The 15,632-nt window shown below is 34.8% G+C and overlaps 2 protein-coding genes across 4 annotated transcripts in view; one reads left to right on the top strand and one right to left on the bottom strand.

The window, feature by feature from the left end:
* Positions 1 to 1,529: 1,529 nt before the first annotated feature.
* Positions 1,530 to 9,410, bottom strand: LOC144446531 (PACRG-like protein). Its single transcript, XM_078136317.1, has 7 exons — positions 9,105 to 9,410; positions 8,511 to 8,575; positions 7,895 to 7,985; positions 7,560 to 7,694; positions 6,019 to 6,126; positions 5,311 to 5,391; positions 1,530 to 4,249 (listed from the first exon to the last, which is right to left on the bottom strand). Exons 1-7 carry the CDS (start codon positions 9,270 to 9,272, stop codon positions 4,193 to 4,195), a joined length of 705 nt encoding a protein of 234 aa, XP_077992443.1. The 5' UTR covers positions 9,273 to 9,410; the 3' UTR covers positions 1,530 to 4,192.
* Positions 9,411 to 9,739: 329 nt separating this feature from the next.
* Positions 9,740 to 15,632, top strand: part of LOC144446157 (cilia- and flagella-associated protein 46-like) — a 59,855-nt gene continuing 53,962 nt past the window's right edge. For all 3 annotated transcript variants that reach the window (XM_078135889.1, XM_078135887.1, XM_078135886.1), the window contains exons 1-6: positions 9,740 to 9,902; positions 10,499 to 10,632; positions 11,122 to 11,253; positions 11,541 to 11,605; positions 11,782 to 12,070; positions 13,532 to 13,626. In XM_078135889.1, coding sequence (XP_077992015.1) covers positions 9,854 to 9,902; positions 10,499 to 10,632; positions 11,122 to 11,253; positions 11,541 to 11,605; positions 11,782 to 12,070; positions 13,532 to 13,626 — 764 coding nt within the window. In that variant the 5' untranslated portion in view covers positions 9,740 to 9,853. The remainder of the gene's footprint in view (positions 9,903 to 10,498; positions 10,633 to 11,121; positions 11,254 to 11,540; positions 11,606 to 11,781; positions 12,071 to 13,531; positions 13,627 to 15,632) is intronic.

Genomic DNA, 15,632 nt, shown 5'->3' with positions numbered 1-15,632 from the left:
GTCTTTTAGTATGGGTAGAAATACAATTATGAAATTGTCTAAAAACCTTATCTACAGATGCAAATCCTGTATGTAGTATTACAATACCCTGGCAGTGGAGTTCTCCAAACGCACACATACACACGTACACGTACACACACACCAACCTGAATCACAATTTCATTTTATGTTTGTTCAAAATAAGTAAAAAACAAAACAAAAACACTATAATACATTTTGGAGGGATGTGTGCATTTCATATCTAAAATGTACATTTCAGTTCAAAACTACAGGTCTTTGAAATTACAATTTTCAGCCTGGATTTGGTATAATTTCATTTAAATACACCTACACTTTGCACCACTACATCACATTTGTAGCCCTTCTGAAAGATGATGAATACCATGAGATCACCTACAACAAACTATAGTATATCAAATGTAAACAAGTGGTTGGTGGATGCTATAAAAATTTAATTTGTAAATCCATAGTTAGGCACAACAAAACTGATGGTATATATGTCTCAATGTCCATTAGACAATACAGTCTATATTGTTTCAGTCAAACATGTTCATATTACAAATATAAAATTCAAAACAATACAGAAAGCAGGTATTAAAACAAATTTGAGCAGCAAGATATAAACCTGAAGTACAAATATAATATTGTTGGCTCTTTTTGCTAGGTATTAAAATCCACTTGTAAGAAACATGTATGTGTAGACTAAGATATGTTGCATACAATATTATCAGGCTTCTGAACAGTGAGTGATACCTGATAGCGTGGCATGAATGTCGTATCTTAACAAATAATGTACAGCTGAAACAGGCAAAGTTAGCCAGAAGACTATATGTAACATACACATTATCAATCAAAGTTGATCTTTGCAAGCTTAGCTTGATGTTTCACTTGTTAGATAATACTAAATTTACTGCTGGTTTTTATTGAGTCTAAAAAGCTGAATTAATGTAAACAAAACTCTCTCCTTAATCACAGTTGTACTGTGTACAGTTGTAAAAGTACTCTTATCTGGCATGTAAAACAACAACCTCAACTTAACAAATGATCAACATTGATTATTAAAAGTATACGTTTATGTGCAGTCTTCTGGCAAACACTCCCTGTTTTAGCTGTATTTACTGCCCATCTCAAGACTTATTTTGTATGTATATAGCTGTACCAAATTGGTATTGTGTAAGTGTTACCTGTTGACAGCTGTATAGTATGTATGGATGTATAGATGAACAATAATCCTGTTCTCACACAGGAAATATTAGTCATAAGACTGCATATCAAATCATGGTAATCATTACATCATAGATTTCCTACACTTTTAGTAGTATAGGTTATTCCCATAAAATGCCAGCTATTTATAACTTTGTTGGACCATGGACATTTGTCTGCATGCCTTGTGCTGTGAAATTACATGGCTAATAATAATATAGTTTGTAGCAGAAACACTGGTATTACAAGATTAATACAAATACGCACACAGACACACACACACACACATACACACACACACAAACACATACACTCAAACACACACAAATGATATGAACCAATCATATGTCTCAAATTATACACATACACAGTCAAGTAGATCTCGTTCGCAGGCAGTCAATAACTTTAGAGTTGTTCTCAATTTGTTAGTTTTTATGTCAAACTATTCTCTGTACTGAAATATGTGCAGTCATTATACTGTACACTACTGACAAACTTCTCATTTGTCTCACTGATTTATACAGTGGAGCCCTGCTAAATCACAGGTGGGGGTGCCCTCATGACAACTACAATGCATCATGGGTAAAATACAATGAATGGTGTTAAATAGCATACTTTTTTACCCACAGAAAAATCAGATTGTTAAATCCTTCACATATAACAATAGTACACTGCAGTACGTACATCTTTTTCATTAACAAAATCAAATATTTTGTATGCAAGAAAAACTTTAAAGTTAACGACAAACCATATATGATATTACAAAAGGAGGATGAGGGGACATTATGTGCACATCAATGAACATATTATGCCCCTACAAATCTTGGAATCACTTTAGGAGTTATAGTCATCCTTACAGTGAGAAATGAATATGAAATATTCGACTGCCAAATTACCTTTGGGGCCAGTAAATCTACACTTACAAAGATCAATACCATGGTAAACTCTACCAAACTATATTATATACACAGCTGCTATCACAGTATCAAAATGACATCATACTGTCTTGTCTTATCATACACTTTGTAAATAAACTATATCGCTGACGTCTTCTATGATTCTGTAAATCTCCCTGGTTTCATTCTCATAATAATTTAAAACCATCAGTATTAAAAACATCTGTGCAGCTGATGACTTTGATCAAGCCTTACAGTTAAAACCATACTGCTTTCAGATAGTCTGTAAGGTACGCCGTGACGTGGCGCCCTCAAACATCGGCCAACCCCTAACACGTGAGAGGAGGCCGGTGAGGGTGAAACGTCACGACGTATCTTACAGTCTAGCTTTCAGATAACTATTGGAAAACTAATGTACGCTCTAGTATGTCTGCCATGGTGAGATATGATGTGTCGTACAGCCATATCAGCCATCACTGAGAGAGCCAATGAGGTTGAAACAACACAACGTATTTTACTGTCTACACTCTAGTATACCCATGTAACATAACTGTGTTAAAATAATTTCAGTATCGCATGGAGAGGGTACCACATAGTGTACATGCCATATCAACAAAATCTATATTCACACAGCCTTTACAAAACCTTCATGCTCCAATGATAATTAAAACTTTGGACATTGAACGTCTGTTAAAATATAAATACATGCAGGTCCAGAAACATCTCAATTTACAATATCTATTGACAATCTGGAACTACTATTAAATTTCTTTGCCAAAGTTCTCCCTGTGGTGGGTGGCATTGTCCATACCAATCAGCACTTAGGAAATATACAAATGTAACGTCAAATGTATGTTTACAATAATTACCAATTTATTGTACACAGGGTTCATACACTGGAAGTCAAATAAACTTCCTGGACTTTTCCACAATTTCTAGAAGTGTTGACCAGTGAAATACTTCTGCATTTTTTTTATACACGCTTCGATCGATTTTCCAAGACTCTCCAAGAGTTTCTAAGGAGTCTCTTGAAATTCCAGGAGTGTATGAACCCTCTCTATAATGTAAATTATGCATGTTATCTTGAACTGTAACTGACATCTTTGGATGGCAATATTTTTTACCAACCAGCTTGGGAGTACCCTTTTCTGCACTTTAATTTGCATGACTCAAAAGCTTTCATTTTGCTAGTTAACTCTAAGTATGTGATTCCTTCATTTAGAGGGAAAAGGGTAAGAGCTAATGTTGCATATAGCATAAATGCAATAAGGAAACTGAACAATTATACCATAACAAAGATGAACGTAAACGAAGAAATAATATTGACTGTGTGCGACAATTTCCATTATCAATGGTCCTTACAAGTGGCCACAAAAGTAAACGTGTGTAAACAGGAACATGCAGCCTTTGTAGAATGCTAGATGGTTGACATGGCAAGCATTCACTCCACACAACTTGTGAACTCGGTAGTTCAAATTTCGTATTTTTCATGGATACTATGCGTAGAAAATGATTGGTTGATTAAGTCAGATGATGCCTGTATGTAAATTACATTGACTGTATCAAGTTACACAGAAGTGAGTAGTTAGCTGCGAATGAAGATGTGACCATAACCTTAAAGTCAAGAGGTGATATGCTAATTATATGCTAATTTTTCCTCATGGTTACAGATAATGAGGTGTAGCCAAAAAAATTAATTTGAATTAATACTGAGCTCACATGCTGTGTGGAGAAAAAAATTGGCAAGTTGATAATACAGGCTGTCTCAGAGGCTAGGACTATTGTCAATGGGTGAAGCAATACACTCCTTGTAATACCATATATAGAAAAGAAAAACAGCCCTCTCTGACAATAAACATCAAACTGTAAGTTCACAACAGCTGACACAGTTAGTGGCGCACACACAAACTAACACTGATATGTATGGCAGGCCTGAGATACATTGAGTACACATCAATAAGTATTGTAACATCAGACAGATTTTCTGTTTGATGTCTTCAGCAGTTTACATCTCAAAGTCCTGTAAGTGCACTTCTTTGCATTCAGCATTCTGATAGCATATAGCTAATCATGCATGTACAAATGTCTTCACACTATGTAAATATTGAGGAGTATGTCGGCACTTTGGATTTGATTACTGGTAAACTTTCCTATTAGAAAGAAAAAATAGAAGAAGAAAAAGGGTGATTAAAAGTTACTGCAATGAAGTTTCTAAGAAAAAAGGGAAGAAAGAACTTCTATCTACATATTTTCATTCTAAGAGAGTTTTGAATATATAGATCACAGAAGTTGTTGTACAGAAAAAAATTGGAAAGTGCCTATATCACTAGCAATTCTTTATTTATTTATCTATTTAATAGTAAAATGAAATATACAGAATACTAAACAAAAACCAAATTAGAGAAGTTGGGATATAGTATTGCATAATGTGAACATGTATTGATATATGACGCCAAATAGAAGGACCTTCCTGACATACAGTAACCCTGGACCCCACCTGAATTGATTTGAAAACAATTCAAACATAAATCAAGTTAGTGAAATAAGTTTGAAACCGGTTTCCACCCCACCAGAAAACTGAGAAATGGATTTGAACTAATTCAGTTTGCTTTTGCATTACTTTCGAACTGATTTACTTTGAATTGGTTTGAAACAAACCCCCTGAGGTGTTTTAGGACAGATTTCAGTGTGTGTACGGCCAAGAGATTTGAGTTGGTTCAATTTTGTATTGATTCAACATTCCACATGGTGACAGGGCAGACACTTATGTCCCGAGATTTGTTTTAGAATATGATAAAATATTATAATATTGACATATTTGGCCAATAAAATTTGAAGGGCTTAGGGGGTAAAATAACACGGATTTCTAGGATCTTGTAAGTCCACACACCGCTTATGTGCAGTATGTGGACTTACGCAATCCTAGAAAACTGTGTTATTTTAGCCCTTGCATATATGATCGGCCAAATACGTCAATATTATGATATTTTACTGTTTTCTGATAGAAACATATTCTGATACATATCTTGGGAAATAAGTGCCTTTGGGACAGGGCCATTATGATGTGAAATGTCCATACACACTCCTGTCTGTATACTATGCATGTTGAAGATACTCTGGCACAAAGGGTACAATGCATTAGCGATTGCTTCCAGTTTGATACTGTTTCATAAGACTCAGTAGTATTTTTTAACTGTTTCACTTTTCTTACCCTGCCACAAGCTTGCTCTATTTGATGTAAAGCATCAGTCACTTTGTCTCTGTACTTCTTTTCCATTGACCTTTTGGAAAGCTGAGGAGATCATAAAGATTATTGTTTAGAAAACGTAGGTAAAAACAGTCCTCTACGATGAAAAGTTTGTTTAACTAAAGACATTTCATGCCAAATGCTTTCATCATAAATGTTAAATGGAGGTTATTGCTCAATAGTTTACTTCGATATTGAATATGGTCATAACACACAACTCTCTAGAAATTTCAGATTCTTTTATCGACTGTCTTTGTCTTTTTCCAGACTTTCTAATCATATAACTCATTTTATTTGACCATTAATAGTCACTATTTTGAGTTGAAAATAAACCATTATTATTATTATAAACTTGATAATCCAGGAGATGATATATACAATATACATGTAGGCAGTGTGCCCTCTAATGATAGCCAAATTTTGTTGTTGTGGGTCAAAATTTTAAAAACTGGCATTTCTTGTGAGTCGCCATATAATAAGATAGGGGAAAACCAAATTTTGGTGCATCACTAGAAATTGTGTGCATCAGTGGCACGTCAAATTGGCTTAGAGGGCACACTGCATGTAGGTACGACACCAATCAAACACCATACAACACAATGTATAGGAATACAATCATTATAATTGTTCAGATACATATACTAAGTAATTAATGTAAACAAATTGACTTACTGTTCCCAATAGTAATTTCAGGTGTGGATTCAGGTTTTGTCCTACAATAATACTAAGTTGTACTAAAGCATTCAAGGCACCCTCAAACACCAATGGTTCATTATGGATCTGTGAACAGAGAATGTGTTATTTACATAAATTTACATACACACCATGATATAAAAACAACAGGCAATTCACTGATATATCAAACTCCTTGGCTTGTAATCTAGATACGAAAAAAGATGTCAGATCACATGACAGTCACATGATTATGTCATGTTTGGTTGCTTGTGGCTGGGTTGTTTATTTGAAATTGTTATCTTTGTTACTTGCAGCATAGACCCTACATGAAGGTCTATGATTGCAGGTTGTGATTGCTATGATGTTTTCAATTCGGTGTTCTTCTCATCAAAGATGATGTTGCATAGGGCTCTGCCTGTGTTGACTGATATATGTTATTATAACTTATATCTAATACTCTTTATGTCAATGCAGCCATAGAAATGTAAATATTACATTGACAACATATGATGTATGTGTTGATTTAAGATTGTACATAGACTAGCAATGTCATGGAGTTACAATGTAGGTCATTCTTTCTAGTTTCTGGCAAAGACATTGGAGACTCTCTCCAAAAAGTCTAAGATTCTAGTCACAACAATTTCTACACAAGTCTAATTAATTGTTATACCTTTCCAGTGGCTTTGAATCAATAAACAAGTGTGAAATCTCTTTCTTTTTCATAAAAATGTCAAATTTCTTCAAATAAACAAGAGAGAATGAATGCTCATGAATTCATAATTACTAATGAAAATGTCACTAGTTTGGTCAAAGTTGTGTGTATGATTCTGTGACAAGTTTATTAGATATAAATGAACAGACTCAAAACACAAATGAACTCATACAATACACTCATTTGTACATATTTGTGTTAACTTTAATCACATTGTCAATTCCAATAATAGTATGAGTTGGGAATAAAAGAAACACAAAAATAGCACCCTGTATACAGAAATGTTCTGATTGTTCAAATGCATTCTTCATTACACGCTACCATATACCTGCCAACATGACAACATCATGTATGTATTCCCTGGAGGGCTACACTACATAATATCACTGACAGATTCCATTCCCCATGACAACGGTCAACATACTTTATATGTTAATTACCTTAACTACTTTACTATACTATTAGAAATAGTATGGTGCAAGCGCTCAAAAAAATGTACCCTTTTAATGATAAACAGATGTTGATTTCATCAAGTGCATACAGTTGGTACTGTATACAGGGTATCATTTCAAAACAAGTTGCATACAGAGGTGATAGAAATACATGCACACAGTCTGAAATTCCCACACATGAAACTTCCATAGGTCTGAAGAATACATATACATGTACTTTATTGTAATTATTCAATTCATCTACGCATAGGTACAATTTGGCATGAAAAATTAGCCTAATAGAGTGCTTTTGTTTAGGTGTAAACAACCTAAGTTAATCATGCTAGTATCACATTTAGTGCCTATGACAACATAATGTAGTTTATATCACATACCAATGCTGCTCTGAGAGGTGCAATAATCCTGGATAATATTGGCATTATCTTATCCTCAGCATCGTAGACTTCCAACAGTTCTTTAAAACCAACTTGTGCTACAAATACATAGGGGTGTTTTGTTTCCCGCAGACCCTGTGTGATTAATAACAATCAAGTAAAATTACAATGATGGTAATGAAAAGAAAGCAGGTACATAAACTAACAAAGTTAAGGATTTTATTTCACATTTGTTGCCAAGGGGTTTTAAGATTATCACAATGACTGTAAAAGTGAGAAAAGCATAAATACAACATTGCAAAAGTTTGGGAATTTTCTGTGACAGTATGTCTTACCTCAGCCAATGTAATAAGAACAGGATCAAAGGCAACTTCTTCTGCTGGGGTGTCCCAATGTAATTTGTGTTTAACAGAACCATGAATTAGCCTATAAAAACCAACAAGAAACACTTTTACACAGTTCAACAAGTGTGATTGAGGTCAACTCTTACAAGTAAATTGTTCACAATAACATGTCCCAAAGTTATCACAAAGGTATACATTTGTATTTCAATGTTCAGTTTTCAGTGTTTATTGTTCTAGAGAACTTATAAAAATTAACAGTAAAGTGTTTAGATGTATAACAAATTTCACTCAGGCTTTGCAGAGCTGCCTCAGTAGGCCCAATCCATCAGACTACTAATTATCACTTATGTTCATTTCTATTCTGAAGAACAAATAGACTCCATTCAATGTGAATTCTCCAAAAAAATTGAATGTATTTGGGAACAACACTATACAGTATCTTTAGCAGCCACTCTGACTTGTTTTTATTTATTTTGTCTTTCATTCAGTTCAGGATTTTGTGATGCAAATTACACTAATTAGCACAAGTCTGTCTTCCTTTTTGATTTTTATAAATGCTTTCAGTTTGACTGTTGATTAGAATCGTAAAACTTAAAACATGTATTACCTGCATGGTACACCACCATTTGCATAGACAGTTGCAAATGATGATTTTGGCCCTTTATCATGGAACTGGTACGAACAAAATAAAAAGAAGGAAAAAGAATGTTTATAATGTAAGCTTTGTCAGATTGTAGAGAATGTAGCATTTGTCATCTCTGATTTGTCTTTGTCAAAAAATATTGAATTTACAGCTTTTCATGATACTTGTATTAACATGGATAAATTACATGTAGTAATCGGTAATACATGACGAGTGGCCAATGCTTGTACATGTAATACTAGTAAAATGATACAGTTTTTGAAATTAACCATAATGAAGACATGCATTAATATCATGAAACAACACTGATTATTATTCTTGATCGGCGTAAGTCTGACTGACACGGCTAACTTTTAGCTGACCTTCAAATTCGAAAATCATGAACCCACAAGATAACGCATAACGTAGATGAACAAACAGCTTAGTGCATGTCTCAACAAATATTGACAGTTTCTTGCAAATACAATTTATTTCTACATCACGAAAATTTGTTCATTTAGTGACTGACAAATCACATCTAAAGTACTACATCAAATACAGAATAATATAAAAACTTACCGGATCGATTGTTTTCGGGTTAAGCCGATCGGAAGGTTTTGTTTTGGTTGGCCGTCCACTGCTTCCAGCTGACGAAGGTTTCGAGCCTGTAGAACTTGTTGATCCAGCGCTACTGCTTCGCGACTTGCTCCCTCCCGACGAAGATCGTGGCGGTCCGAAACTTGTCATCTTGATTTTGTGGAGTAGATGTACGGTCTGCAGACTTATAAAGGCTCTATCGCCTTTGTGTCTGAATAATTTAAAAGTTTACACTCAACAAATAGAAATTTGTTTTTCTTGACGAACTTTACAATGGAGAATTTACAATAGCCGCCATTTTGACAAGGGAACTATGGGTAAGAGCTACCTCACCAATGAGCATGCGCAGTGGTTGCTAGGCTGGCCTTTTCACAGGGATATTGGTAAAATATTACTACGATAATTTCTTTAAAACCGACATAAGTGATGTACCCACCCAAATTGCTCATATTTTATATTTCAACCAATGCATTAAATAGCATTTCACCAAAAAATGAAACTATCCGCCGAGGAATTTAAATGTTCTGCATATACTGTCTGGAATTACATTTTGACCTGTCGGAAGGTGATTGTTGTCACTTTAGATGTTGTTTGGCTCCAGTCCTGAACAGGGCCAACCGAAGTCACTGAATCGATAGACATACTTGTAAACAATGAAATTCATATTATAGTGAGAAAACGCCATTATATTGTATATTACAGTGTCTGTCACGTAGAATATAAAGTGCAAAATGGATGGCAACATTCGATTGCTGCTGTCATCAGCCCAGCAGTATGGAGGTAGGCGATGCAATCACAGATGATCATATATTCATTATGATGTTCAACTTCAAATTTGTTCTTGTTATGAATGATCCGATCATTGATCGTCGGCAGGAACTTGTAATTTAATCCGAACAATGCAATACCCACTACGACAAAATATTAGTAAGACTGTAATCATTTCCCAGAAAGAAAAATCATAGAAGTGTGTATGTGAAGAGTAACGAGTCTCTACTAGTACTAGTGGAGATAAACCATCTGTAGATACTATAGTCACTGCATCTCTGTAGCAGTGTAGGATTGCAGATGGTCAGTAGATTTGTCCTTCTCTCCGAGATTATTGCAAAGATTTGCTTTCTTGCAGTAGCACTGACAAATGTACGAAATAGTATAGAATATATTTATTATAAAGCACATACTTGCAAATATCATAATATGAATGTACATGTATCATTGTATGTGTGACACTCTGTGACATACATGTAGTACACGTGCCCTGTACTCACATATAATAAAATATTCTTGTTGCAATATTAAATTGCATTTCAAAATTATGACGACATTTTCTATGATCTTGACTGACTGAAAACTAAAACTATGAAATGTTTCAACAGTTCATGGACCAGACTCTGCATTGCACCAAGCATTTGAACTCCTGAAAACAGTAGCAGAGACTAAACCCAGCACTGGGGCACCAGAGGCCTTTGGACAAGATCTGTATGTCATATGTGCTGAGATTGCCTTCCAGGTTAGATTTGATTATGTTATTTTATAAACACTTGTAATCATGCACACACACACACACACACACATACGCACACACATGCACACGTGTGCACACAAATGTGCAACATGTACACATGCATGCACACATGCATGCATGCATGCACAAACATGCACGAACACACACACACACATGCATGTGCACACACTCGCATATCTTTACTACATTTGATAATTTCTCAAATTCTGAGATAAAGAAAAGCAAGCATAGTGACAGAACATTTATCTTTCAAATTTTATTCCAAAAAGTTTCAGATCCCCATATGTTAACATTCTATTGCTACAAAAAATGACTTGTACATAATATATGAAGTTCCTCAATATAGATTACTGAATCTGATGACTATTGAGTTCATGTACAGAAATGTAGCTGCAGTGTGAGATTATAACCATAGCTTATACTGATAAGTTAAAGTCAAGTCATATCATATATGATATATGTTCTTGTTTCCAGACTGGTTTCCCAGAGATCACCAAGGATTGTCTGAGGTTGTACTTCATGAAAACACCTCCTGCCAATCAGTTCCTGTGTCGTGCATACCTCTGTCAAGCTCAACTCTTAGCACCAACATCAGCAGAAAGTCCAGTAAGTTTGTCTTGTTTATCAGAGGACTCTGTCTGTCAGACATCAAATTGATTAAACTTTGATTAAGAAGAAAGGAGTTTGATTTGCTTTACTTATCATATTCCACTTCCACTGTGTTTGTCTGTAGTGTTTCCAATGATGTTTACATTATTGGGTTATTGCCCTCTTCTATGTGAATAAATACATTCAAATGTCTAAAAAAAAATGTAATTTTGTTTATTTACAAGATGTATTTACAAATCAATCAAATTTCTAAACTGTTTTGAATATTTCTTTGTCTCACATAGAATCAGTTGGAGAAGGCAGTAGTGTATCTTCTAAAGGCAATTAATTTTGCAAAAGAAAACCTGAGGTAAGTAAAAGCCAAAAAGGGTTACCACACACACTGTCTGAAACATTTTCATTGCTGTGGGTTGATTATTATTGTGATAAACAAAGTACAAGATTATACTTTTGTCTTTATTGCTCTCAACAACATCCTATCATGTAGCAAAGCTCCTAAAACTTTAAATTTGTATTTTTGTGCAGGTACCATTTCCTTGTCTACAATGCTTCAGTCTTGTACTGGCAGTTTTGCCGTCCATTCCTCAAACCTAACTACCGTCAGTACCTATCCATCAGTCTGCATCAGGTCGTCAAAGCCCTAGATGACATCGAAGACAAAGATTATGAGTGGAGAGCCCAACTAATGATAGCCCTCATAGAGTGTCATGTTGATGCCGGCAGGATCAAAGAAGCTGCTGAAGTCAGCAAGGCAACTGCTGAATTCACCAAGTCGTATGTACCTCACCTGTACAAACAGGTCTTAGGACTGCAGGTATCTAGATTTGTTGCAGATGATATCCTTGCTGATATTACATGTAGTTTAGGTGAGGTAGATCCGAATAGTGCTAGTGGTAAAAATAGGTGGTCAAAGGTTAGTACAGGTTCAACTTTTAGGTCAGTTATAATACATAGATACAGTATATGTAGATTATTCAGTTAACAATGACTTCTCAGTTAGATAGATAGATTGTTCAAGTGATTATATGTTAGTTATAGAGTTATAGATAGTTGTAGACTTCAACATTGGGTCAGTTGTAGATACAAATAGATTGTTCAGTTAGTTTAACTTATAGATGGATTTGTCAAGTAATTGTAATGTTGTATAGTTATAGATAGAATGTAGTCTGCAACTGTAGGTCAGTTGTGTAAATGTAGATTAGTCAATTATGAATGACATGACAGTTATAGATAGATTGTTCAAGTCATTAGTTATAGAGTTATAGATAGCTGTAGTCTTCATATATAACTATAGATTGTTATGTTAGTTATACATGTAGACCCATGTATACAGTGTGTATAGATTGTTCATGTAATGATCTACCAGGTATACAATGTAGCTACATAAAGATTTTTCAGTGTGTTAGTTATAGATACATGTACATGTAGATGTAGACTGTTGAAACTTTAATTTATGTCAGTAATGGATACATGATACATATCAATTGTTTCATTAATGACATAGAACATAGAAGTTATAGATAGATTGTAAAGATATATCAGTGAAGATAAATTGTTTACTAAACAGTTATAAAATCAGTTAATTTTGTGTTAGTTAGTTATAGACACTTGTAGTGTTACTTTCTTTATAGACTGTTCAACTTATATCAGTTACACTGTATATCAACACCATTGTGAGAACAGTTTTATACAAAATAATCACATGGACAAAACCCTGAACACTAACACTCCTATACCTAACCCAAAAGTTACAATTTACAGCGAATTTCAAGAACCCGTAGCTTCTCTGTTTGATACAACCATGCAGAAGCTAATAAGAAACTACACATGCTACAGCAAGATTGAATTGCAACATTTTGTCTACATGAAATGAACTAACATGCCACCAGACAGACATCAAATGTTGATGTCAAAACATTGGTGCCGGCAAGTCTACCTCTTGTAGCAGTGCAGTACTTTCATTTAAATGGTTTATTTCATTTAGATAAAATGTAGCAATAAATTGACATCTTGTTATTAAAGTGTAGCATGTACAGTTTCTTATTGAGATCTGTGTAGTTGTATTAAACAGAAAAGCTAAACTGTATTTTGAAATCCACTGTACTTCAGTTTCCTTCTAAACCTACCCCTATCAAATGAGATCACGTGATATGATATCATGAATGAATTAATGTTTAATGATAATTCTATCTCTATGTTATCCTATACTGAATATTGATTGCACAGGTTGTTTATCATTTATTATCAATGCTGTTTTTTTTAACTTTTTTACAAGGTACGACATCATTTGATAGATGTTAGCAAACTATCTAAGGATATCAGAACCAATGCTGACTTGACTGCATACTTCAAAATATGTAAGCTCAAGAGGTAAGCACATATTTACCAGCTGTTAATTGCCATTATGTACAGTCACTATTATGTACTTAAATTTTCAAAGTTTTTGTGAGGAATTTTTAAACTTTGGCAGTGCACACCACAAGGTAGCGCCCTCAGCAGCCTGCCATATCACAGTATAGACAGTTGTACTTGTTAAGATACAATGCTAGTCTGTAAGATTTGTTGTTGGCACTCCTCTCATGGTGTAACTTTAATGCATAAAACAACAGCATCAGTAGAGTGCCCACAGTGATGAATCTCTCATTCTCATCTTTCATTCATTACTGATTGTACATGTATGATACACAGATTTCAATCATTGACAACTAGCAGGTTCAAGTTTAAAATATATTCCTGTAAGCAAATTCTCTGAAGTAAATTAAATGCAGTGTATGGATAATCTGGAAGTTATACAACTTACATTAGTCTGACGTGTCCTCCTGTGGATAACATACATTATACTATGCACGAGCCATTTAGAACAAAAATATTGATTATATTATATCATGCTACTATGCGCCATTCTGATTGGATAATAACTGTGGTAAAATCCCATTTTACCACGGCTGGCAGTGGTAAAATGGGCCCCTAAACAAGCATATGAATAGTACATACAAGCTGAATGTGTTCGTTCTTATACCAATAAGTTAACACTTCCCCAGAGTAAAGGTGTGTCGGGCATCCTGTACAATAGTTTGGGTTACAGTAGTCAAAATAATTCCACTGATGACCTTGCGATCGAAAGCAACGATCGATCAGTGGCTTCAACATCACTGATAAGGTACAAGTTCTCCCCATGCAACGAGCCGTCTCAGCGTCCTACTCTCGTTACGCGTTGAATCAAGCAACACCGATTCAACTTTTAACCATCAGTCAAGGTGCGTCAGGATTATTTCGAAACTGTACATTTTCAGGTTCGGTCAGTGTTCAATTTGTTACCCATTAAATTAAAGTAGACTGTGTAATGTCGCCTCTCTGATTTACTGTCTCGCGCTTTCTCCGATTCAACGCCGAGACATCTATTTTTAGCAGTGTACAAGATTGTATTGTTCTTATGAAAATATCCAAACAAAATTGTTACTTTCTTTGACCTCTTGCCCCCTTTTCTTTGTTGCTAGTTTTCAACGCGTTTTCGTTATGCATTATATGATGTAAATAAAGTAATTTATCAATGCAATGCAATGCATTGCAATGTAGTGTATGGTTGTGTTCATGCAGTGTGTGTGGGGACTACATGAACGTATCCACTCATTAAAATATGCTCGTTCCCGACGATCTATTACCGACGATCTTTTTCTGTACGTGCGAATTCGCCTTTTCGGGCATATAAATAATCACAGAATCACACTTAGAAGAAATATACACACATTTTGATATAATATAATAGCAATAACTCCCGCCGAAGGCGGGTATACACTCGAATTTGGTACAATTCGCTCCATATAGCACTCGCCATTCGGCTCGTGCTATATGTCGCGAATTGTACCAAAATCTCGTGTATACCCGCCTTCGGCGGGGGTTATTGCTTAAATATATACTTTGGTAGTTCTACATGTACATCATGACAATGTGCGTCTATGTCACAACAACGCGTGTCTACATCACTGGTTTTGCTGTGTACGAAATATGAGTAAAAATGTTCAAAATTGCAATTACTTTCCCCGATTTTTCTTTGATATTACTGAGGCTGGTATAATTATGTTATTCCCCAAGATTTTTCTTCATTCAGCCGGAAAATACTTGTGACCTAAGGGGTTATCTCTACTCGTCTAGCAACTTGTAGTGACAAAGGCCCCTTAAGTCACTCGTGTTTTCCTTGGCTGAAGGAAGAAAAATATTGGGGAATAACATCTAAAAGTTCGCCTCTAATGAAAGTGTCATAGCTAAATACAAACTATACTATTCTACACTATATCACTTAATTGTGGACATGTTAATTTTTACTCTTTGTTCTTCATTTATATTTGAATCGTGTTGTTAACTGGCCTGATAGTGAT

Source organism: Glandiceps talaboti, chromosome 15, assembly GCF_964340395.1.
Source record: "Glandiceps talaboti chromosome 15, keGlaTala1.1, whole genome shotgun sequence".
Lineage (NCBI taxonomy): Eukaryota > Metazoa > Hemichordata > Enteropneusta > Spengelidae > Glandiceps > Glandiceps talaboti.
The sequence above is the reverse complement of the archived record's forward strand: the minus strand, read 5'-3'. Positions and strand labels throughout refer to the sequence as shown.